This window comes from Copadichromis virginalis, linkage group LG18 (genome assembly GCF_057382275.1).
Source record: "Copadichromis virginalis isolate Kocher_CV1m ecotype Utaka linkage group LG18, C_Virginalis_male_GT1.1, whole genome shotgun sequence".
In the NCBI taxonomy this organism is placed as follows: domain Eukaryota; kingdom Metazoa; phylum Chordata; class Actinopteri; order Cichliformes; family Cichlidae; genus Copadichromis; species Copadichromis virginalis.
Genome location: NC_140635.1, coordinates 32,248,859 through 32,272,749, shown reverse-complemented (window position 1 = coordinate 32,272,749; position 23,891 = coordinate 32,248,859). Strand labels below are relative to the sequence as shown.

Below are 23,891 nucleotides of genomic sequence, written 5' to 3'. Positions count from 1 at the left end.
TTTAGGACACATCACTTATCCTATTTAGCCTATTAACTTTACAACACAGCTGAATCTATAATGCTGACAGAAAGAGGGGATAATTGTAAAATGCCAACATGTTCAGTTGTTACATGTTACCAAGCCAAGAAGAAGGAGACAAAGGAGACACTGATACTTGATACAGACACATAGTATAATATAGTAAACACCAGTATGAAATGTAAAATTTGGTTCTAAATTTCTTTGTCTAATGTGTATAATGACACAAAATCACCAGGCAAAATAGGTACACTCGAATAAGAGGATAACTCTTATTTAACTACATTCAAGTACTGCATAAATAATTTTAAATAGGGCCTAAATTGTAGGTATTTTACAGGAAAGGAGAAACAAATTATACTGTAATTAATTTTTCAATACAGTGGTCCCTCACTATAACACGTTTCACCTTTCGCTGCCTTGCTGTTTCGCATGAAATTTTGCATGCTTTGTTTTTTACTGAGCCCCGCAGGGGACATGGGAGAAAAGAAATGAAGATGAACTTTTGCGAGATCTCGCAAAACTTCAAACTGGTGGGTAACAGACATCTCCAAAAACGTTGGAGCACCTTTGCAAATATATGATGTCTTGATAAAACAAGCAGATATTTGAAGTGTACACAGCTAGATTCTCGCCTGAAAAGGCTGGCCCACAAAGGACACATTTGGAGCAGCCTTTGAATTGGGCCAGCCTTCGTCGCCTGGGTCGTCAGCTTCAAGCTGGCAGCCTCTGAAGGATGCAGCCTATTTTGCGAGATCTCGCAAAACGTTTGCGAGATCCCGAGTTACTTTTGCGAAATCTCGCAAAAGTTCATCTTCATTTTTGTTCTCCCATGTCCCTTGCAGGGCTCCGTAGTTTTTTCTTTTTCTTCTTCTTTTTTTTTTTTCAGCACATTGTGTTCTGCATCCTGATTGGCTGTAGACCAGATAAGAGAGAGATAAGATAAGATAAGAAAAAAAAAAAAAAAAAAAAAAGAAGTTACAGAGCGTGAGCAGAATATTATATATATATACACACACACACACACACACACACACACATATATAAATACAGAGATATATAAATAAAATATACGAAGGGGATAAATAGAATAAATAGGAATAAAAATAAAAATACAAGTGAATTGCACATTTAAAGTATTGAGGTCTATTGCACCGTTGACTATTAACAAGAGTATTGCACAAAGGTATTGCACAGTGAAGTGAAGAGGCGCTACAGCTTAGTTGTTCCCCCCTCCTTTGTCCTCCTGTTTCCCCTCCCTCTCCCCTCCAGAGAGGCGTTAAACAGTCTGATGGCGTGTGGGACAAAGGAGTTTTTAAGTCTGTTGGTTCTTGTCTTTGGGAGAAGCAACCTGTCACTGAACAGACTCCTCTGGTTGTTTATGGCCGTGTGCAGAGGATGCCCAGCATTGTCCATAATGTCCAGCAGTTTTTTTAGTGTCCTTTTCTCTGCCACTGTCACCAGAGTGTCCAGCTTCATGCCGACCACAGAGCTAGCCTTCCTGATCAGTTTCTCCAGCCTGGATGAGTCCTTCTTTGCTGTGCTGCTCCCCCAGCACACCACAGCATAGAAAAGTACTCCAGCAACCACTGACTGGTAAAACATCCTCAGGAGCTTCCTGCAGATGTTAAAAGACCTCAGCCTCCTGAGGAAGTACAGTCGGCTTTGGGTGTTTTTATACAGGTGCTCTGTGTTGCATGACCAGTCCAGTTTGTTGTCCACCCACAGCCCGAGGTACTTGTACTTGTTGACCACCTCCACCTCCTCCCCCTCTATCTGAACCGGCAGGGGACCTTCTCTGGACCTCCCGAAGTCCACAACCAGTTCCTTACGGTGTGTTCACACCGAACGCGATGGACGCGAATAAAACGCCCCTAAATTGACACGTGTACATTCGCGTCTCAACGCGTGTCCAAGAAAAATCCATCGCGCGTCAAAATATCATATTTTGACGCGTGTGAACCGGAAATGTGGGAGGAATGTGGGAGGAAGTTGTGCCAGACCGGTATCTTTGCAAGATGGCAGCTTTCGAGCTAGCGCTTGAAGAGAGAGTCTCCCTTCTCTATTTACTGTGGAGAGCAGAGCAGCAGCGTAAAAGACGTCCTCGCCGTACCTGGGTCCATCAGGTCCTCCAGAGGCGTGAGCAGTTTGGTGAGTTTCACCATTTGCTCCAGGAGCTGCGCCTGGATGACGGCCGATTCCAGCGCTATCACCGTCGGCCAGTTTGAGAACCTGCTTTCCCTCGTCGGTTCCAGCATCGCCCGCCTAGACACCAACTACAGGCGCTCAATCCCACCTGCAGAGCGCCTGTCCGTCTGCCTGAGGTTAGTAAAAGTATTTAATACGGTAGTCCTTTATTGATACCTGTGCTAATATGCTAAACCATCCATTTATACACTGCTATCATGGATGTGCTATGCTAACAGTGAATGCTGTCGGTGTTTACCGATAATATTCCTAGTGATACTCAGACGGTCTCATCAAGTCCCGATTTAATTCGATTTATGCTGTTATCAGTGTTTGAATGATAGCATGGCTGTGGTGTCATAGGTATGCTCTCGGTGTTTGCTGATATCAAACTGGTATTAGGACCAATGTGGGTTAATCTTTGTAGTGATACTCACTCCTTTTTTTTATTTAGACCTGGTTTAATTCTGGGATAGTTGAATATTTGTATATAATCACCGCAGACTGTTTTGGATTATATCTAAAATATATCATGTAATTATCCTTATAATTACAAAATGTTTTATGTAAGATTTATGTTTTGTAATTTGTAATTTTGGAATTTCAATAATGTATTTTGTAACTGCAGTACACATAATACTCATTTTAAACAATTTTGTCCAGGTTCCTTGCCACTGGGGACTCCTTCAGGACCATCACGTTCAGAGGCTGTCCTGGTGAGGGAGAAGTTCATGGCTCACTTCTCGGCAGAGGGAGCCGTGTCTTGGCAACCAAAGGAGTAGCCTGTTTGAAGTCTGAGTGACTTCCCCACAACGGCTCTTTTAAGAGCCACCCACAAACCTCTAAAGAGTGTTCCTGTCTTTTTAAATTTTTCTTAATAAATGGAGCTCTACGCCAAAATAAACTAACCTCTTTTTACTCTGCAACTTGTTTTCACTATGTTCCTGTATACAGTGTGGTGCAAAAGTTTGGGCAACCTTATTAATAGTCATTATTTTCCTGTATGAATTGCTGTTACAGTAAAAAATGTCACTTACATATATCATATAGGAGACACACACATTGATATACACTACATATTTATATTATTTCTCTTTTTTTGTGTTGCCAATTTATGCACCTGCTTGATTTGGTTTAAACAGTTATTGCACACTTTCTGTAAATCCAGTGAACTGCATTTCACTTCTCAAATATCACTGTGTGTCTCCTATATGATGTATTTAACTGACAATTTTTATTGTGACAACCAACGATTTGTACAGGAAAATAATTACTTTTCACAATGTTGCCCAAACTTATGCATCCCACTGTATTAGTATGTTTTGTTATTAGTGTAATATGAAATAAATTCTACTTTTGTCAAGTCGGGTGCCAATATTTGCTGTGTAGTAGAACAAAGACATTTGTCATTATAAATGTTTATTTGATAAAATATATAAATTCAGTAACAAAAGGACATAAATAACATAAATATATGAAATCTAACTATTTACAGACAGACAGGAATAAAAAGGACCCAGCTTGGAGTGGAAGAGCCTCAGGGAGAAGGAGGATAAACATAAGAACATTGTTTCTGCTCTGGAGAGCTGCTGCCTCATCAGAAAACTACTGATCACTAGAAAAATTTGCATTTCCTGCGAAAATGCAGTGTGGATGCTTTAAAGCTGAAGCTGTATGCAAAAAGTAGCTGAAAAAGCTGAAAAGTTGCAGAAATTGTAAAAACTTTGCAGAAGCAAAGGAACTTTGCTAAAATGGAATAACTTAGCAGAACTGCAATATCTTAGAGGAAACATAATACTTGGCAGAAATACAATAGCATAGCAGAACTTAGCAGAAATATTGTAACTTACCAGAAACATAACTTCTCAAAAATACAAGAATTTAGGATAAATAGTATAAGATAACAGAAAGAATATATTTAGACAAAAATACTTAAGCATTACAGAAACACTATGATTTAGAAAAATAGTACAACATAGCAGAAATACTGTGATTTACCAGAGACACTGTGATGAACTATGAATATTGTAATTTTAAATTAAGACTATGTTTTAGCACAAATATTATAATTTGGCAGAAATACTATGATAAAGCACAAATACTCTGGTTTAGCACAAATATTATAACATAGCAGAAATACAATTATATAGCAGAAATGCTATATTTAGAAAGAAAAATATAATATAGTAGAAATAGTATGATTGAGCAGAAATACTACAATATAGCATAATAACAATGATTTAGCAGAAATACTATGATTGAGCAGAAGTACTAAGATGTAGTAAAAGTACTTTGATTTAACAGAAATACAATTATGGAGGAGTAATACTTTAAAATGGGAGAAATATTGATACACACACACACATACACAGAGCCTAAAGGGAAGAGTATTTGTGCCATGGAGTGTTAAGAATGTGAGGTCCATATTAGAAAAGCTGGTAAAATCATAAAAGTTTGCAGAATTGTAATAAATGATGAATATGAATTACTGGTCTGTGACAGTGTATTAATTTGTAGGGAAAAAAACATGTTGACCAAGGTGGAATCGAACCCACGATCTTTGGCTTGCAGACCCGTGTCATTACCAACTGCGCCACTGGGAAAGAGAGGAGCCGTTTTGAAAAACAGGGTGATGAGCAGTCAGAATTAGATCCCGGTGAGAGGCGAAATATGCCGTTTTTTGGAGTTACAAAACGTTGTGTAACTCAAAAACTAGGTGGACTAGAGGCATAATTCTTGTACTGGGTGAATCAGCGGACTTTGGTGTACTTTGACTGCGATTTTCATTGCTCTTTGTACAACCGTCGCTGAGATATGACGAGAGAGGAAACGGAAGACCTCAGACATGATTGGCTGGCTGGGAAGCCGTGCAGGCCCTGATATGTGATATGTGTCTGAGTCCGCACAGAGGATTGGCTGCCTGGCAGAAATATATAGAAATAGTATGATTAAGCATAAATACTACATTTAGCAGAAATACTATATTAAGCACAAATCCTATAAAAAGCAGAAATAGTATATTAAGCACAAATCCTATAAAAAGCAGAAATACTATATTAAGCACAAATCCTATTAAAAGCAGAAATAGTATATTAAGCACAAATCTTATAAAATAGCAGAAATAGTATGATTTAGCACAATAGTAATAAGTTAAACAGAAAAATTGGAAAAGCAAAATGGACAGCTGAAAAAATGCTGAACATGCTGAGGGTCCCTCAAATATACTTGTTAAATGAAAAAAATCAGCAAAAAAAATATATAACAGCCACACAATCAGAAATATGTACACATAAGGAAACACACATGCACAGAGAGACACACACACAAGATCCAATTCAGTCAACCAGTCTAAATATATTGAATTTGAATCTTAGAATGAGATCATCCCATTAAAAGGCCTTCTCTCTCTCTCTCTCTCTCTCTCTCTCTCTCTCTGTCACACACACACACACACACACACACACACACACACACACACACACACACTCACTCACACAGGGAGAGAGAAGTAAGTTTCTAGCTCAGTCAGCCATGGAGCTGCTGAATTTGAATCCACCAATCAGAGAGCCTGTGCACTTTTTCCCGCCAAAACAGGTGCATCTATTTACACACGCAGCACAGAGAGACACAGGATTATCCGGTTGTTCAGTCTGACGTCACTAGCCGTGTCTGGGTCTAAACTCCGCTGCAGGTCCATATATCAAACGATCACTATGGCATTACTGTGAGTTGAAAAACTGTCTAAAGTCTTTCATCTTTAATAAAATGATCAGCGCTCTGCTCTACCAGGTGTAACAATTGAGTTTAACATCCAGGCATCCATGAAAACGGAATTTATGACATTTAACGGAGTTAGAAGTTAGCAGGGAGTTAGCTCGCTAGCTTCTATCTAAATACAATATAGCATGTCCTGACTGCGGGGTTTTGGAAACAAATTAAAACGTACAGCTCTGTTATCACTTCCAACATAAATGAAGACAGAAAGCTAAACAGCAGTGACGTTTGTAGGGTTACTGAAGTTTGGCTAGCTGGTATATAATGATGTGCTACGTGACCGCTAGCGACACAGCTATGTTAGCATAATATAAACAAGCTAACTTTTTTTCCACTTGATAAAAGTTACCGTGAGTGTTCTCGGTGGTCAGGAACAAATGTAATTGCATGGCAGGATGCTGTAAACGGACCAAACTTCAGCCAGGAGAACAACTGAGATAATCCATCCACAATACGAGGTTAGTCATTCATATACTGCTGCATGGGCTGGGCTGTAGTTACATCCTAAGGTTTTAAAAACTGAGCTTAAATAAATGATTAGCGGTAATAAAAGCCGAGGGAGGTCAACAGTGATCGCTGACTGTTTTAGGAGCTTTTTGAGATCAAATAGAAGAAAATACATAACATTAAACATGTTAACAACACAAATGCCATATTAAACGCAGACTACTTTAGACCCGGAAGTAGGATTCGTCGCGTCATCACTGAACAACCGGATTGCAGTCTATTTCTCATAATGACGACTCCCCTCAAACAAATGACCATAATTTCCTAACCGTAGGGGCTAGAGCGGTCATTCTTACACCGTTTTGTTCAGAAGAGATGGGGGAATCTTCAAGTGTTGACAATTTATCATTAAAATATGAATTTTTAGAGATATATGACATGGATGACTTGTTGACTTAGAAGCCACGAATTCCCCAATATGCAAATTTGAATGCCTCAGACCACATATATGATTGGCTGGCTGGGAAGCCGTGCAGGCCCTGATTTGTGGATTTGAATTCCTCAGCCCTCAGATATGATTGGCTGGCTTAGAAGCCATGAAGGCCCCAATATGCAAATTTGAATGCCTCAGGACACATATATGATTGGCTGGGAAGCCGTGCAGGCCCTGATTTGAAAATTTGAATGTCTCAGTCCTCACAGAGGATTGGCTGCCTGGGGACCTGGCAGAAATATATAGAAATACTATGATTAAGCATAAATACTACATTTAGTAGAAATACTATGTTTTAGCACAAATACTATAAAAAGCAGAAATACTATAATTTAGCAGAAATACTATATTAAGCACAAATCCTATAAAAAGCAGAAATAGTATGATTAAGCATAAACACTACATTTAGTAGAAATACTATGTTTTAGCACAAATACTATAAAAAGCAGAAATACTATAATTTAGCAGAAATACTATATTAAGCACAAATCCTATAAAAAGCAGAAATAGTATGATTAAGCATAAACACTACATTTAGTAGAAATACTATGTTTGAGCAAAAATCCTATAAAAAGCAGAAATACTATATTAGGCACAAATCCTATAAAAAGCAGAAATAGTATGATTAAGCATAAATACTACATTTAGTAGAAATACTATGTTTTAGCACAAATAGTATAAAAAGCATAAATACTGTAATTTAGCAGAAATACTATATTAGGCACAAATTCTATGAAAAGCAGAAATAGTATGATTAAGCATAAATACTACATTTAGTAGAAATACTATGTTTTAGCACAAATCCTATAAAAAGCAGAAATACTGTACTATGATTTAGTAGAAAAACTATAAATAATCAGAAATACTATATTTGGCAGAAATACTATATTTTGCACAAATCTTATAAAATAGCAGAAATAGTATGATTTAGCACAATAGTAATAAGTTAAACAGAAAAATTGGAAAAGCAAAATGGACAGCTGAAAAAATGCTGAACATGCTGAGGGTCCCTCAAATATACTTGTTAAATGAAAAAATCAGCAAAAAAATGCACAGGGAGAGAGAAGTAAGTTTCTAGGTCAGCCTGGGAGCTGCTGAATTTGAATCCACCAATCAGAGAGCCTGTGTACTTTTTCCCGCCAAAACAGGTGCATCTATTTACACACGCAGCACAGAGAGGCACAGGATTATTGCAGCCTATTTCTCATAGTGACGACTCCCCTCAAACAAATGACCATAATTTCCTAACCGTAGGGGCTAGAGCGGTCATTCTTACACCGTTTTGTTCAGAAGAGATGGGGGAATCTTCCAGTGTTGACAATTTATCATTAAAATGTGAATTATTAAAGATATTTGACTTCTAATGCACCATAACTGAGTAGAGCGAAGCAAAAACTGGCTTGACTTGCCCTCAAACAACGCTTTGTAACTCGAAATCTATTTGGAGTATCGATATCATTCTTTCACCGTAAGAGACAGCAGGCTTTGGTGAACAGTCATGGAAATTTTCAGGTCTCTATGGAAATCCAACAAAAAGTTATGCCGAGAGAAAAAAGTGGTTCATTTCCAGAGTTTGAAATCTGAAGAAATCTGAGCGACGGACGAATTTCCTACCCTCAAACAAGTCCAACTCATTTCAGAACGGTAATACGTGAGAAAGAAATTCTTGAATTGTGAGCGTCACGAGTGTCTGAAGATATACCGGGACAAGCCTCATGTCTTAACTTTGCTTCGTTAAGGCGATATGACGATTCGAATATGCCTCTCATTACAGAAATGCAGCGGTGATTTTGAACAAACTCTCCATTCACTTTATATGGAGAGTTTTCCGACATTGTGTTGGTCTGAGGAGATTTGCGAAAGTTCTATGAATACCACAACAATGATAGTGACATTTTCGGAAACCCAGCAAAAATACCTACGTTTTGATGTATAATTTGTGGAAGTTGAGTGAAGATTGAGCAAGTAGCAAGAAGTTGTTCGGACATGAAGAGAAGACTGCAAAACCTTCAGTGGCACACTGGAAGCCAAGTGCATAGCAACCATAACAACGCATGTATTTTGTGAAAAATCACAATTTTGCAACTGAAAACTTTAAGAGGCATAAAGGTAAAACGGTAAAAGATTTGAAAAAGCTGAATCATACCTGAATAGCCCCATAATTTGAGAACATTTTAAAGTTTGAATGGTTGTTCTACGTGAAAATATGAGGAAGTAGTTAAGTTTCAGAAACAAGCAAATTTTAGCAGAATTGCAGAAGTTTCCCATTCATTTCAATGGGACTAATTAAGCTTAATATTTTAAAAAGTATAATAGTGAAAAATACCAAAAGACATAGCAGGAATTAGCAGAAATAGCAGAATATTTTAAAATTTGAACGGTGAAAATTGGCTGAAAATTGTGGAAGTAGTTAAGTGCCAAAAAGTGTGCGGAAGTCCCAAGAGGAACTCAATAGTGTGGATGCTTAAAGCATCCACACAATTAGGGTCCAATGTTTCCAAATTTAGCACAGCTGTGCTGTTTTCATAAACTGATTTATAAATTTGGAATTTCACGAATTCTCGTGTCTGAGGCGGCATGCTCTCCAGAGCAGGAACAAGGCTGAGGAGGAAATGTTCAGTTGCAGACGGACGTGGCCTCTTTAGGGTCTCCAGGATAGCCAGCTCCACCGCCGATGGACCGTCCTGGGACCCTTCCCTCGCCCGCCTTCGAGCTGTCCTCCTCTGTGGGCCTGTAAAACACAGAACAAAACACCACAAAGAAATGAGAAGGCTGCTACTAGATTTTCATTTTCAAAATTGAAGAAAACCAGGATATGAACAGATTGGTTGTAGATATTTAGTAAAGGTGATCACAAGGGGATTCAAGCAAGTAAAAAGCTATCAGTGCTTGATGTTCATACCTGTGGGTGCAGCAGCAGGAGTGGAGGGACCAGGGACTGGGGAGTCAGGAGAAGCAACATGGGAGGACTCTGCTGCATGATTACTTGACTCTATCAAGACAATATTAAATGTTAACAGGTTGAAGACAATAGTCATAGAGAATATTATATTATTATATACTTATTATTATATACAGTGGTCTCTCATTTATTGCAGCACATGAACAGTAGTCACAGTTCTCACAAGTTGATTCTCAAAGTGCAAACCTTTGTCGATTTTAAAACGTATTATGCCGCGCTTTTTCTCCGTCTGCGGCGCCACTTTTGTGCGCCTTTTTCCCTCCCCGGTGCAGGTTTTATATTTCCGAATGAGGGTCATAGTTAAGAGTGTTTTTGTGCTGTTTTTTTCTATTGGACATGATGGATATCAAAACCAAACATGATAAGTTTGGCAAGCGCAGGAGACACGACACGGAGGAGATTTGTCATTTGGGCTGCAGAATGCAATGCTGTACGGTGCAATAAAAACAAAATCAGCGAAAAGGCGAGGCAGTGACGGATGAACAGCGGGACTACTGTATACTGTTTATTAATAAACAAAATATATTCCTGTATGACAACACGCATTAATTAACTGCCTACATTAATTCATTGTAAACATACCTTCTGACTGACACTCCCCTGCTGCCTCTTCGGGCTGTCCCTGGTCCTCGGGGGAGAAGTTCTCCACGGTCCGCACCATATTACCGCTAGTCTCCCGCGGGGTGAGGAAGGGGTCCAGAAACCCCATGACCGCGAAGAACTTCCATCTCCTCCCCGATCCTGCTGCCGACCCACTCCTCTTCTCCTTCTCTGCCCTCTTCTCCTTATTATAGGTGTCCCTGAGGCTCTTCCACTTTCTCCTGCAGATGTCCTCTGAATAAACGCATTATCTGGTTAGCGGAAAGGTATTTGTACAACAGTGGGAAAATCGCGGGACAGTAGGCAGGCTTGCTAGCTTGCTAGCTTTTGCGCGGCTTCATCGGGTCAGTCTGAAAATTAAAAAGAAGAAGGAATGAACTTACCAGGTTGCCCGATCTCCTCACTTATGTGTCTCCAAGCTAGGTCCTTTTTATTCCTGTCTCGGTAAAAATAGTAGCTGGCATCATACAGCTCAGGGTGGTTAGCCACAGCGCTGATTAGCTTTTCCTCCATACTGAATGAAGAATGAAGGGCTTTGGCTGGATCTGCCCCTTTGACCTAGGTCAGAGCCACGTCACCAGGCTCCTGATTGGTTGTCGCGGCGCGATTTGACGCTCGAGTTCAGCTTTTTCCAACTCGAGCGGTAGACGCGAAACGCGCGTATGCACAAAATGCAACACAAAAACTGACGCGCGTGGTTTTATTCGCGCGTCAAACGCGCCAGACGCGCTACACTGACGCGCGTTTCACGCGTTTTGGCGTTTTCACGACGCAAATCTGCTTCCGAATTTTCGCGGGACCCGCAATCGCGCGTCATCGCGCCTTTCCATTGACTTTACATGTAAACCTGACGCTCTATTCGCGTCCATCGCGTTCGGTGTGAACACACCGTTAGTCTTTGAGGTGTTGAGTTGCAGGTGGTTTGTGTGACTCCACGCGACAAGGTTCCTCACCAGACTTCTCTACTCCTCTTCCTGATCATCCCAGATACACCCCATGATGGCTGTGTCATCTGCAAACTTCTGAATGTGGCATAATTCAGAGTTGTAGCAGAAGTCAGAGGTGTACAGGGTGACCATTGTCAATCAATCTCGTGCCGTGTCTCCAGTACATTACAGAATGTGTCCAGCTTGTCAAGTTTAAATAAATCTTTGATCACTACCAGTGTGGCTTTGAAGTGCTGTACTGTGTGTTTGTAAGTTTTCTCGCCAACAAACACAACAATGGCGATGAAACATTTTGCACCGTCAAAGTCACCTGCGGGTTTCTTTGGTTTCATTCTATAATACTGGACTTATTTTTCTACAAAGGTTTGAACTTTGAGAGTGTTTAAACAAGAGAGAAAAGTGTGAAAATGTTCATGCCTGTCTGAGAAAAGTGTATAAAGTGTGTTGTGAGGGGTTCTATAGCCTTAAAACATCTATAATAATTGTATAAAAATAAAGTTGGCTACTTCGCAGATTTCACCTATTGCGGGTTAATTTTAGAACATAACTATCCCGATAAACGAGGGACCACTGTACTAAGTAATTTATTGAGAATTTTTCAGAAAAACAATATTTCCCCATTGGATAAGCAGAAGAGAATGGATGAACGGATAATATTTCACCATTTTACTAGGGTGACCAACCGTCCTCTTTTTTGCAGTTGTTGACTTGTAAAAGCCTATCGTTTAAATATGTTAAAGTTTTCTTTAAGCAATTGTATTATTAAAGTTTTTCTTGACTAAGCCAAATCTTCTCTTTTTTGGAAATCAAATGGAAATCAAAATATGGTCACCCTAATTTTACAAGATAAGTTTGCTTTACTTTATGGGGTGCAGCCCATATTATTGAGTCATTTAACCTGGACTGAATTCATGGTATTTTACCAGACAGGAGACACTCCTTTCCTGTACAGCTCTTTTGGTAGTTATGTTTAAACAGTGATTGCGAAAGAAAAAAAATATCCATCCATCCGCTTATCCTTTTCAGGGTCACGGGGGGCGCTGGAGCCTATCCCAGCTGTCATAGGGCGCAAGGCGGGGTACACCCTGGACAGGTCGCCAGTCTGTCGCAGGGCCAACACACAGGGACAGACAACCATTCACTCGCACATTCACACCAAGTGGTAATTTGGATTATCCAATTAACCTATCCCCACAAGCTGCATGTCTTTGGACGGTGGGAGGAAGCCGGAACCCAGAGAGAACCCACGCAAACACGGGGAGAACATGCAAACTCCACACAGAAAGACCCCGGCCTGATGTTGGAATTGAACACAGGACCTTCTTGCTGTGCGGCAACAGTGCTAACCACCGTGCCACCGTGCTGCCCAAGAAAAAAAAATCTTAGAATTTCTTAAACATTTCTTGCATTTTTCAACTGTCTTTTTTTCATCAACAACATGAAGTGCAGGTCTTCAGGGCCAGCTTATGTGATAGGAATTCCGTGGAAAGTGCAGGGTATCAAGCAAGTCCAGGGGATCAATCACTGCTCAATCTCATCATAACAACTTTATTCTCTTAAACATTAGATCTTTAAACCATAGTCTAAGTGGATATATCACCTGAAACTTAGATTTGCTCTAAATCTGACCAGGCCTGCTTCAATTCACAACTGAAAAGTGTCTGTAGTATATTTTTGCCTGTACAGTATAGTTATTTATTTATTATTTTATTTTGTAACAATGGAAAAAAGTATTTACTCCTTTTCTGTTAGCTGACACCCATCCTAGAGTAAATAAGTGCAACAGACAGAAGTGGTACCAGCAAGTACAGACAGATTTACACTTTAAAAGATTGAGAGAAACTGTATTGTGATCTAAGGAGCTTGGAAGGAAAAGCATCTGGACTTCTTTAACCTCCTAGAACCTGGCGTCCACATATGTGAACGTCACATTTTGGGTTGCCTAGACTAAAATATGTAAATCATGTAAATTGACAGAGTGAGTGCACAGAGGGCACCAAATTTTTGCAGAGTTGCCACAGACCTCCAAACTTCATGCGGTCTGCAGATCATGTGGATTTAGTCGTGAACCGTTTACCAAGCAGCGCGACCTGATTTCTGCTTGTCTAGTCTGCCATCTGGTGGAAAAAGGCGGTAAGTGCACGTATGACCGCCTGGGTCCACTTTTTTTCTTCTTTGTTTCTGTCTCAAATAAGCAGCTGCTACAAAGAAACCCCCGAACTGCCTCGCTTCTGTGTTTTATCCATGCCGGCTCCCTTACAGTCTGCCGGGCTTTGAGAAACACGCGCTTTATGTACGTCCGTTACTTGGCTAGCCGAAGCTGTTAGCTTCCTCAGCAGCTACAACAGACTGCGACGTTTACGGTAGAGGGTGTTTGTACTAGCAACCTCGGACGCTGACTTCAGCATTTAGATAAAAAAAAAAGAAGACGATGACGAAGCGGCGACCGCGTTAAACAGCTAACTAGCTTGAGCCCGCTGGTGAAGTGCGGTTATAAAACAAAGGGATTAGCAATGCTGGCCTCGGAGCTGTAGCAACACCTAATAACGGTCGCAGCTAACAGTTTTTACAGTAAACAAATGCTATGACGAAAAGCATTGCATAGAAGTACTAGTATTGTGTTAATCACAGGATAAGTTGCTCTACTTTCCCCTCTGCTGATGTGAGTGTTGGTGGTATAGTGGTTAGCATAGCTGCCTTCCAAGCAATTGAGCTGGGTTCAATTCCCGGCCAACGCAAAGTCATTTCTTCACTAAAGTGGCAACTTTAGATTCTACTGTTAACAATTGCATATTTAGAAACGTGCTCACCCCAACGGTTTTCATTTGGTGTCTGAAAACTAGCGTCTGAAAACTTTTTGTGGTATGAAAACTAAAGTCATTTAAACACACTGTTAGAATTTAAAGCTACCCGGATTTTCAGGCACTAATGCAGGCACAATCAGCTGTCTATGTCCTGTTAATGGGGACTTTGGCACGACTGTCCTATCCTCTCTTGCTTGCCGTGATCAAATTCAGTGAGTGTTCATACCAACGGGACAGGAATTTTATTCTACAAACTTAAACATGAAGAGGAACTCATGACACTAAATACAAAATATATTTAAAAAATATATAACTTGTCTCTTATGTTGTTCCTGCAGCTGCTGAATGAGCTCTGTTAGTACATGCCGACATGGGGAGGTATTTCCACAGCGAGGTGGACATTAAGAGCCCGTGGCATCAGGTGCTGGCTGCCTTCTGGCAGCGCTACCCAAACCCATACAGGTAATTAATCAGAATCAGAATCAGAAAGGGTTTTATTGCCAAATGTTGAGCAGGTTTACAACATTAGGAAATTGCTGCGGTGCTTCAGTGCAAACATACTGTCATAAATTGCGCTTAAATAGACATGAAAAAGTAAAAGTAAGAATAAGAATTAAAAGTGCTACGTAGAAAGATATATGCATGAGATATACATGAGCTATATACATGAGAATAAGAATTAAAAGTGCTACGTAGAAAGAGTGCAGGTGGTGATCAGTGCCAAACATGGAATGATGCAGTGAACACAGCGTAGGGTCATGTGTTAGTGGTGGGAACAGTCGTACGTTTATTGTTCATGTGTCCAACAGCAGAGGGGAAGAAACTGTTCTTATGGCGAGAGGTTCTGGTGCGAATGGACCGGAGCCTCCTGCCTGAGGGGAGCAGGTCAAACAGACTGTGTCCAGGGTGAGAAGGGTCAGCTGAGATCCGAGCTGCACGCCGCAGTGTCCTGGAGGTGTACAGGTCCTGCAAAGATGGGAGTCTGCAGCCAATCACCTTCTCAGCAGAGCGCACAACACGCTGCAGTCTCTGTTTGTCCCTGATAGTGGCTCCAGTGTACCACACGGTGATGGAGGAGGTGAGGATGGACTCGATGATTGCGGTGTAGAATTGCATCATCGTCCGTGTTGGCAGGTTGAATTTCTTCAGCTGCCTCAGGAAGTACATCCTCTGCTGGGCTTTCTTGATGACGGAGGTGATGGTGGGCTCCCACTTCAGGTCCTGGGTAATGGTGGTACCCAGGAAGCAGAATGAGTCCATGAATGATTGTTTCAGTGAATATGCAAAGTCATTTCTCATCAATGAATCTGATATTTTTCCCTTATAAAACAGTGAAAAATGTCACCTTATTATCTAGTACAATAAAAGAAAAAAAAAACACATTAGTCCATTTTCTCCAGACAATGGACAAAGTGGACCAAACTGTCGTGCTTTTATCTTGACTGCATCGACCCTGGGTGTTGTTTGGAGAACTTCAGTTTTTTAAACAATAAAAGACATTTTAAAAAAACAGAATGTGTGAGTGTTCTCAAAAAAATAGATCTGTTTTGGTGTACCAGCACCCATGTACTCACGGAAGATGTCCTATACCGCGAGGTCACCTCCAGCAACCACCTGCTGTCCAGGCGACTGCTGACGAAGACCAACCGCCTGCCGGGCTGGGCGGAGCGGGTCTTCCCCATGCACATGGCTCGGGCGGTCTACGTCCTGGAAGATTCTATCGTGGACCCTCAGGCCCACACGCTCATCACCAAGACCTGGAACCTGAACCACAACACGCTGATGGTGAGATGCGCTCTGATTAGATCACTGTGGTTAATTAACCCCCCCACCCCCACCCCATGACAGATAGGATAGAGTTCAGATTGATGGTCTTATTGTCATCAAGCGATTTCTCCCACTTTGAATGGGGCAGTTTGCAGTTTGAGATAACCAATCAGAAAATGGCCACGAGCTGTGAATAGCATGAAAGCATGAGATCATGGTCATAGATGTAATAGAGCAGACCTTCCCAAAGTGTGGAGCCATTGCAGGGGGGGCGCGGTATGAAAAGGGAGGGAGAGAGAAAACAAAACTCTTGGACACTGCTAGCACAGGGCGCCCACAGAAATGCAAAGCAGGAGATGAAGCATCGCTGAATATGTTTCCAAACCAACTTCATTCTAAGCCAAAGACTAGAAAATCTGGCGAAGCATATCTGCCCTTTGGTTTCACCTGCACAAGTGCCAAGTGCACAAGTCTCCCCTGCAGGATTGGTTTTCCCTGCGTTGGGAGCAGCACTGTGCTCTCCCTATCACGGACAAACAGTATCCCACAGTTGTTTATGTTTTTAAACCCATTTTGCACAGAGAGGCATTTTTTGAAAAATGCATTGATAGCAATGTTGAATATTATTACACATACAGTAAAATAATCACACCGTGACGCCTCTGCCTTTCTAAATGGAGGGACAGTAACTGCGTTTGTATATGTTAGTGTGTAAAACCTGTAGACAGTAAGATTAACAGTATTTTGTCTCTATCTGCCATTCTGCAATTCATCTCATGTAAACAATAACGTGCGCACAGCGTGACGTGAAAAAAGGCACATACCTTTGACGTTGCGTGACGAACTCTGTATTCCTCGTCCACACGTAAACGGAAAAAAATGAGTTTTTAAAAAAATCTCCGTTTTCGGTGATTCGAAATGCTGTTTATGTGTCAACGAAACAGCTGCGTTTTCAAAAATACCCGTGTAGGTGTGGACGTAGTGTAATAGTTTACTTTCTTACTGCCTGTAATTTATTGCAAGTTACTTGTATTTGCTTAACCCTCCTGCCATCCTTTAAAAAACTCACACCCATCACCCTAGGGACCATTCTCAGCCACGCCATAAAAAGACCATATATCCATATTTTATTCCACTTTAAATTAGCCAACCTTGTAAAACTACTTCTCCCTGAAATATTCATGTAAAGTTTTAATTATATTTTCGTTGTTTTAACCCTTCAAATCCCAGTGTTATTACATGAGCGCCCTGTGTTATAAGCCCCAAAAACCAAAAAACGAAACTAAATATTTCCACAAAAAACCAGTTGAAGTAATATGTGATTGTCATTATAAGTAGGCCTTTAGATGGACCAAAGATTGGCACCAACATACATTTTGACCTGCCATTATTTTTTTTGCATTTTTTTTGCAATTTAAAAATTAAAACTTCAAGGCCCTGAGTCTTCATTGACATCCAAGAAAAGAAGAAAAAATAAAATCATATGATGATAATTTGGGGTTGAAAAATAGCGTTTATAATGGAAGTCAATGGGCAGAAAATGGTCCCCAGGGTGATGGGTGTGGGGATTTCTGCTGCTCAGCCATTTTAGGCTGATTTAAGGAATTCACACTGGAATATTAACATTGACAGGTAAAAACTATCCTGTGGCAAGTTTGGTTATATTCCACTGAACACAGTGGAAATGGCAGCCATTTAACACATAGCAGTGGCACAAAAAGGTCCCAAGAAGGCAGGAAGGTGGTGGGGGATGAGGTGATGCTGCCCAGTCTGACCACTTGGCGTCTGTCAGACAGGAAGCTAAGGATCCAGCTGCAGAGGGAGCTGCTCAGTCCTAGATCCTGCAGTTTCCTGTCCAGCTTCGAGGGAACGATGGTATTGAATGCTGAGCTGTAATCTACAAACAGCATTCTCACATACGTGTCTCTCTTCTCCAGGTGTGACAGGGCAGTATGTAGTGTCAGGGCTATGGCATCATCAGTGGACCTGTTGTGGCAGTATGCGAACTGTAGAGGGTCCAGTGAGTCGGGTAGTGCAGAGCAGATGAAGTCCCTGACCAGCTTCTCGAAGCATTTGCTTACGATGGGGGTCAGGGCTACAGGTCGCCAGTCGTTCAATGAGGAGATGGTGGAGGATTTGGGTACAGGGACGATGGTGGCCATTTTGAAGCAGGCTGGGACTACAGACAGAGAGAGGGAAAGGTTGAAGATGTGCGTGAACACTCCAGCCAGCTGAGCTGCGCATGACTTGAGGACGCGGCCGGGAATCTCGTCCGGACCTGTAGCTTTGCGTGCGTTCACCTTCCTGAAGCACTTCCGCACATCCTCCTCAGACACAGTGTGCGCACTGACGTCATCCGCGGTGCGCACCCTGTCCGGTCTCATGGTGTTCGCTGTGTCGAATCTAGCGTAGAATACGTTTAGATCCTCACACAGAGAGGCCGTGGTCTGCGGTGTGCTGGGTTTCCCTCTAAAGTCTGCGATCGTGTTTAGTCCCTGCCACATACTCCGAGGGTTGTCAAACTGTTGCTCCACCCTGTCCCTGTACTCACGTTTGGCTGCTTTGATCGTCTTCCGGAGTTGGTAATGTGCGTGTTTGTAGTCCGATGTGTTCGCGGAGGCAAAGGCGGTGCTCCGTGCCGCCAGTGCCGCGCGAACATCTCCGTTAATCCAGGGTTTTTGATTTGGGATGGATTTAACTGTTCTGGATGGGACGACATCTTCCACGCATTTCCTGATAAATCCACAGACTGAGTCTGTGTACTCATCAATGTCCCTAGCAGCCACGTGAAACATTTCCCAGTCCGCGTGATCAAAACAGTCCCGCAGCGTAGACTCCGATTGGTCCGTCCAACAGTGCACCGCCCTCCGGGTTGAATATAATACTTTTTCCTGTGCTTGAACAGTTTGTGTTTGGAGTAAAAACGGGCTTTTTTGTACATTTTCTACCGTCTCTGCCTCTAAGACTGTTGTGGAGCGGTGTCTGTTTGAAGAGAACCATGGTCAGCCATCTTGGACCAAATTGAGGAGGGAGGCCTGGATCTCCACAGCTGTATATGGACTGGGTCGACCCATACAGGTATACACAAACATACAAATGTTTCAGTCCTAGGGAAAATTGGCCACCAAAACCCAAACTCAACCTACTATCACTTAAAGTATAAAGAACACACCAGCTTCTCTTAGTGTATTTCTGATAGAGATTGACAGACCACGTGACCTTCGTGCATTGCTTTGTGGGTACCCGTGGCAACAAAATCAAAACACTGCATCAAGCGCTAGTATTTCCAGCACCGGTAATCATTAATTCTGTGGTTTTAATCCCTAATTGCATTTTATTTACCCCAAAAACAGTTATGTACAAAACGACGGACAACACGGCAGGTCCGTACAAAGACAGACTTGACGAAAAGGCAAAAAAAAAGGACAAGGAAAAAATCAAAGGATTGAAAGGGTCAGACCCATACGAGCATACAGAGTGGAGTAAGGACGTTAGCGTGCTGCCCAACTTTCATCACGGACATATTTATTATTGTATGGTCCTAAGTGTGAGTGTATGCACTTCACGTTTATTAACTTCAGATCCCTGCAACAAGCCCAGGTCCAGTTTACTTTTGGTGATTTGGACTATTCCATTTCACAGCTGTTGTTACATTTTTTTTCCCTTTTTCTTCTGTACAGGCCAACGAAATCTGTTTGTAGTTTCAGGTTGTAGTATTACACAACATTTTCAGATCTAATAGAAAAAAAATAAGTGTTTCATAATTCATTCAATTTATTGTCTTTCTTTATAACTGGCATTATTGTTTCATTCTATTATAGAATCTTACAAGAAAGAGGCAAAATTGTATTCCATTATGCTTTATTAGCTGCTTCAATAAAAAACAAATCAACAATGCAAAAAACAACAACAAAAAAACAACAACAACAACATTGGAAACCAGCATAGTAGAAAACAGTTATTCATCACTTGATTGCTTGAAAACAACACTTGGGCACATATATGCGGGATTTTCGTGGCTGTTTTGATCTCGCTCTCTCTTAACCGATCAAATCTGGCTGTGGTAGCAGCTTTAAACTCAGTATGATCCAGGTTGATAGAGGGTGCTCAGTCTGGATCACATTCCAGCATTTTGCATTGGTTTTCCTACAAAACATAACAAACATTAGCCCGCAAAGCCACAGTGAACAAAGCAGCATAGCGCAATGAATTCTATTCAAATCAATATAAGACTTACTTGTAACCTACATCACCAATTATGTTATGATAAATTACGTAATAACTACAACAGAAGACTTACTGTTGTGGAAATGCTTGGAGCAGACTAACATGTGAGCTGGAGTGTTCTGAAACGTTATATTTGGTCTTCAAATTGCTCCAATCCAGGCCATACGTCAGCTCTTGTTACTTCGGAAACATGGCTTGAACAATTTCTCTTCCATGACGTAATCCCATAAACAATCTCTTTACCCGTCGGCTTCCCGTGGCTGTCATGCGACCAGCTATTGCAGTTAATAATACAACAGCTTCTCGCCATTTTTTGTGTTTCTTTTTATCCCTGTGTGACTGTTTTCATGTGAAAGCATGCGTGCGCTAGTACCTCTTGCCACGAATTCCCAGAATCCTTTGTGGTTTTACCCCAGAATGACATCACATTTTCAATCTCTATAAAAGATCCCCAGTAATGGCTGGAGGTGTGGTCAACACGAACTTGATAACGGCTGCTTAGTTTGCCTTAATGTTCTGCATGTTTGCGATTATAATTTTATTCCATTATTTTTGCAGTTGGGTTGTTATGCTTGTTACATAGCTTCATGTTGGCTTAGCTAATATCTCGGTTACTCCTTGGCAATGCAGGTCATAAATAAAACCCCTGACTAGTTAGCGAGTTGTTGCTGGGGAAATTCGTTGCAAAGAGGGTGCTGCACCAAAATTCTGTCTGCGATTGGTTTGGTCTCTTATCAGATTGTCCATTGTCGCCCATAGTTTGCATGGAAGATGCTGACTTGTCTGCAAACACTCAGAACATTGTGAAGTAATACCTCCTGGCTCTCAAGCCAAGCCAAGATACCAATACCAACTATGTGACACTTCGTCAGTATCTATATACAGCTAACGTATGGTGCGGGTATTTATCTTTGACTAATTCTTTGTCTTTCTCCGCCAGGAATTCGGTCTCGCCAGGTTTAAAAGTAACCAAGCTAAAGCCATGAGAGGGCTGGAGTACTCTCTCTCCAAGCTACAGAGTAAGTCACAAATACATGCACACACAAATCTGTATTTCACCTCTGAGGGCTTCACCAAAACCTGAAGCTTAATTACCACAAGCTATGTGTTTTTGTACAAAAGTCCTGAAACTGTAAAAAGAAATCCAGTTAAAACCAAGAAAACAAACGTCAGCCTATCACAAAACCGCTGTTTTTTTCTTTCTTAAAAAGGGAAATCATCATTTAAAAACTATGGTTTTTATTTTCTCTGATCATCTTTGTCTAATTTAACTTTTAGAGCATTTCATTAAACGTTGGTCTCAATCTAGTATCAGATTGAGACCAACATTTACTGTATTGCACACCTTTGGTGGTGGCTTAGAGTGATGTCAAATTTTTCATTGATTTTTAGATTTGGTCACAGGATTCACATTTTTTTTTATTTATTAAAATATGAATAACAAATGTCATATGAGTCTTCTCTTTTGACTTTTTTATGTAGATGTAGTTTAGATCAGCCTGATTTTCGGTCATTAGAACTTAAACCTTAGATTGCATATAAAAGACGACGGTACACTCCGGGTATGAGAACTGTGCATTTTCTTTTCTTGTTTTAAACCTTAAACCTATTTTCAGCTCCATTATGCTCATATTCAGTTTATTTTTCACTTCAGGGCTCAGATCAGTGTGACAGTTCCTCATTTTCTACTTTTATTTATCCACAGCTAGTGACCAGGGAGAGTCATCAGAGAAGCAAAAGCCCCTCCCACCACAAGCCACGCCGACCCCCAACCAGAAACCCAAACAGTTTGTCTGAACCTCAGTAGGAACAACAAGCCCACAATAGAGATTGACAGACCACGTGACTTTTGCGCATTGCATGCCGGGAACTCGTGGCAAAACAATCCAAGTACCGCATCAAATGCAAGTATTTGCAGCACTGCAAAACGTTCATTCTCCGGTTCCAATACCTTCTTGCTTTTTCTTTGCCCCCCAAAAAAGGTATGTACAAAACGAAGGATAACAATGCTGGTCTGTACAAAGACAGACTCGACGAAAAGGCAAAGAAAAGATACGTGGAAAAAAATCAAAGGAGTGAAAGGGTTAGACCCTTACGAGCACACAGAGTGGACAAAAGACGTTAGCGTGCTGCCCAACTTTCACCACCACCAGTGCATACATTCATGAAGTTTAGTAACTTCAGGTCACTGCAACAAGCCCAGGTACAGTTTACCGACGGATGGGTACAGGACCTTGAAATGCACCGTGTAGAACGAAAGACCATCGTACAAACAAAGGTAAGTTTACCAGTCTCACAAATTGTCTTCATAAATACACATTCGTTAACCGTTTATTAATAGGACCTTTAAGCTCAATGGTAATTAATTAGTAGTGGAAATAATTTCTGGTACGGATTACAGAAATGTAGCAGTGACAATAATATTGTATGCTGTAATCGTACTGGGCAATTAGTGATACAAAAAACCAAAAAACCTGTTTTATCTGCTTTACCCGTCGGCTTCCCGTGGCTGTCATGTGACCGGCTATTGCAGTTAATAATACAACAGCTTCTTTCCATTTTTTGTGTTTCTTTTTATCGCTGTGTAACTGATTTCAATTGAAAGCCTGCGTGCGCTAGTACCTCTTGCCACGAATTCCCAGAATCCTTTGCGGTTTTACCCTTAAATGACGTCACATTTTCAATCTCTATGGCTCGTTTGAAGAGCAGCACTAAAACGGTGGGGCATCCACTCATCCTCAGTTCTGATTGGTGACACATTAGCTGATACTGATTACTTTTCAAAGTCACCAATCAGAGCAATGAACTACAATAATTCCCAGGATTCCTTGGGACTGATTTAATCATCTTATTAAAGTTTTAGTAATTTTTTTTTTAAGTTTGCAGTTTGTAATTTGTCAGTTATGTAATGTAAACATGATATTAAGTTAATAATTTAAGTTTACGTTGACTTTTCTTATCTTTGTTTTTATATTTTTATATGGAAATAGTGTTTTGTCTTATTTTGTAGAATTCTCTGAATGATTATTGTCATCTTGGATTTCTTTGGGACCTCCCACAGTAAATGTCTTAAGAGATTTTCTATCAATAGGAACGGGTTTACATCAGATTCAGGTAGTTTAGAATCAGACTGTTGTAGAAATGCATGTTTCATAGTATCCATATGCCAGTTTGAGTAGATGTTTGTTTTCTGGTGGTATGGCTCTGATCTTAAAATTCCAATAGATTTATGTTCTGGATAATTGGCCAACCCATTGAGACCAAGGGGAAGGTCAGAGTTGAGTTTTGTTTTGTCTCATGCTAAAGAGGATATTGTGTTTTAGATGTAGTCTTATCCGTTTTGGCTTGAAAAAGGGTTGTCAGTAACCTGGTGTATGTTAATATTGCAGCATGCCAAGCTGCATTATGCAAAATCAACCTCTGGGGCTAACAAATAAAGCTAATGTTAAAGCACTGAACACTGCAGTTTCTCTAATATCCACTTCAGACTGGTTCTAAAAGTGACCAAAAGTGAGTCAGTTCCCACAGACGCAAAATGTCAAACTTTACAACAGAAATAAAGATATTTACAGCCTGCTACAAAAAGATATTTTGGCCATATAAACTGTCCTGCATGTTGGCTAGAAGAGGGACATCAGTGTTAAAACTTCTGCCCACTCCCT

At 40.8% G+C, this 23,891-nt stretch overlaps 2 protein-coding genes across 3 annotated transcripts; one reads left to right on the top strand and one right to left on the bottom strand.

Annotated features, from left to right (window-relative positions):
• Positions 1 to 644: 644 nt before the first annotated feature.
• On the bottom strand, positions 645 to 10,997 carry LOC146688322 (uncharacterized). The gene is made up of 5 exons (XM_085440427.1): positions 10,868 to 10,997; positions 10,467 to 10,718; positions 9,825 to 9,914; positions 9,400 to 9,653; positions 645 to 764 (listed from the first exon to the last, which is right to left on the bottom strand). The coding sequence occupies exons 1-5, from the start codon at positions 10,995 to 10,997 to the stop codon at positions 645 to 647; spliced, it is 846 nt and encodes a 281-aa protein (XP_085296553.1).
• A 3,582-nt stretch (positions 10,998 to 14,579) lies between these two features.
• LOC146688321 (PRELI domain-containing protein 1, mitochondrial-like) lies at positions 14,580 to 22,194 on the top strand. Of its 2 annotated transcripts, none has more exons than XM_085439787.1 (5): positions 14,580 to 14,697; positions 15,795 to 16,020; positions 18,967 to 19,080; positions 21,170 to 21,248; positions 21,935 to 22,194. In XM_085439787.1, the coding sequence occupies exons 1-5, from the start codon at positions 14,606 to 14,608 to the stop codon at positions 22,024 to 22,026; spliced, it is 603 nt and encodes a 200-aa protein (XP_085295913.1). In that variant the 5' UTR covers positions 14,580 to 14,605; the 3' UTR covers positions 22,027 to 22,194. The 2 variants fall into 2 exon arrangements, with proteins under 2 accessions (XP_085295913.1, XP_085295914.1); XM_085439788.1 differs by having other exon boundaries at positions 14,592 to 14,697; positions 21,170 to 21,279; positions 21,939 to 22,194.
• Positions 22,195 to 23,891: the final 1,697 nt, after the last annotated feature.

Coding starts and splice junctions, on each gene's coding strand:
- LOC146688321 (XM_085439788.1), top strand. CDS start 14,606: ATGGGGAGGTATTTCCACAGCGAGGTGGACATTAAGAGCCCGTGGCAT. Junction 16,021..18,966: donor TGAACCACAACACGCTGATG/GTGAGATGCGCT, acceptor TCTGCCTCTAAG/ACTGTTGTGGAGCGGTGTCT. Junction 19,081..21,169: donor GACTGGGTCGACCCATACAG/GTATACACAAAC, acceptor TTTCTCCGCCAG/GAATTCGGTCTCGCCAGGTT.
- LOC146688322 (XM_085440427.1), bottom strand. CDS start 10,997: ATGGAGGAAAAGCTAATCAGCGCTGTGGCTAACCACCCTGAGCTGTAT. Junction 10,719..10,867: donor TGAGGAGATCGGGCAACCTG/GTAAGTTCATTC, acceptor GCGTTTATTCAG/AGGACATCTGCAGGAGAAAG. Junction 9,915..10,466: donor AGGGGAGTGTCAGTCAGAAG/GTATGTTTACAA, acceptor TTGTCTTGATAG/AGTCAAGTAATCATGCAGCA.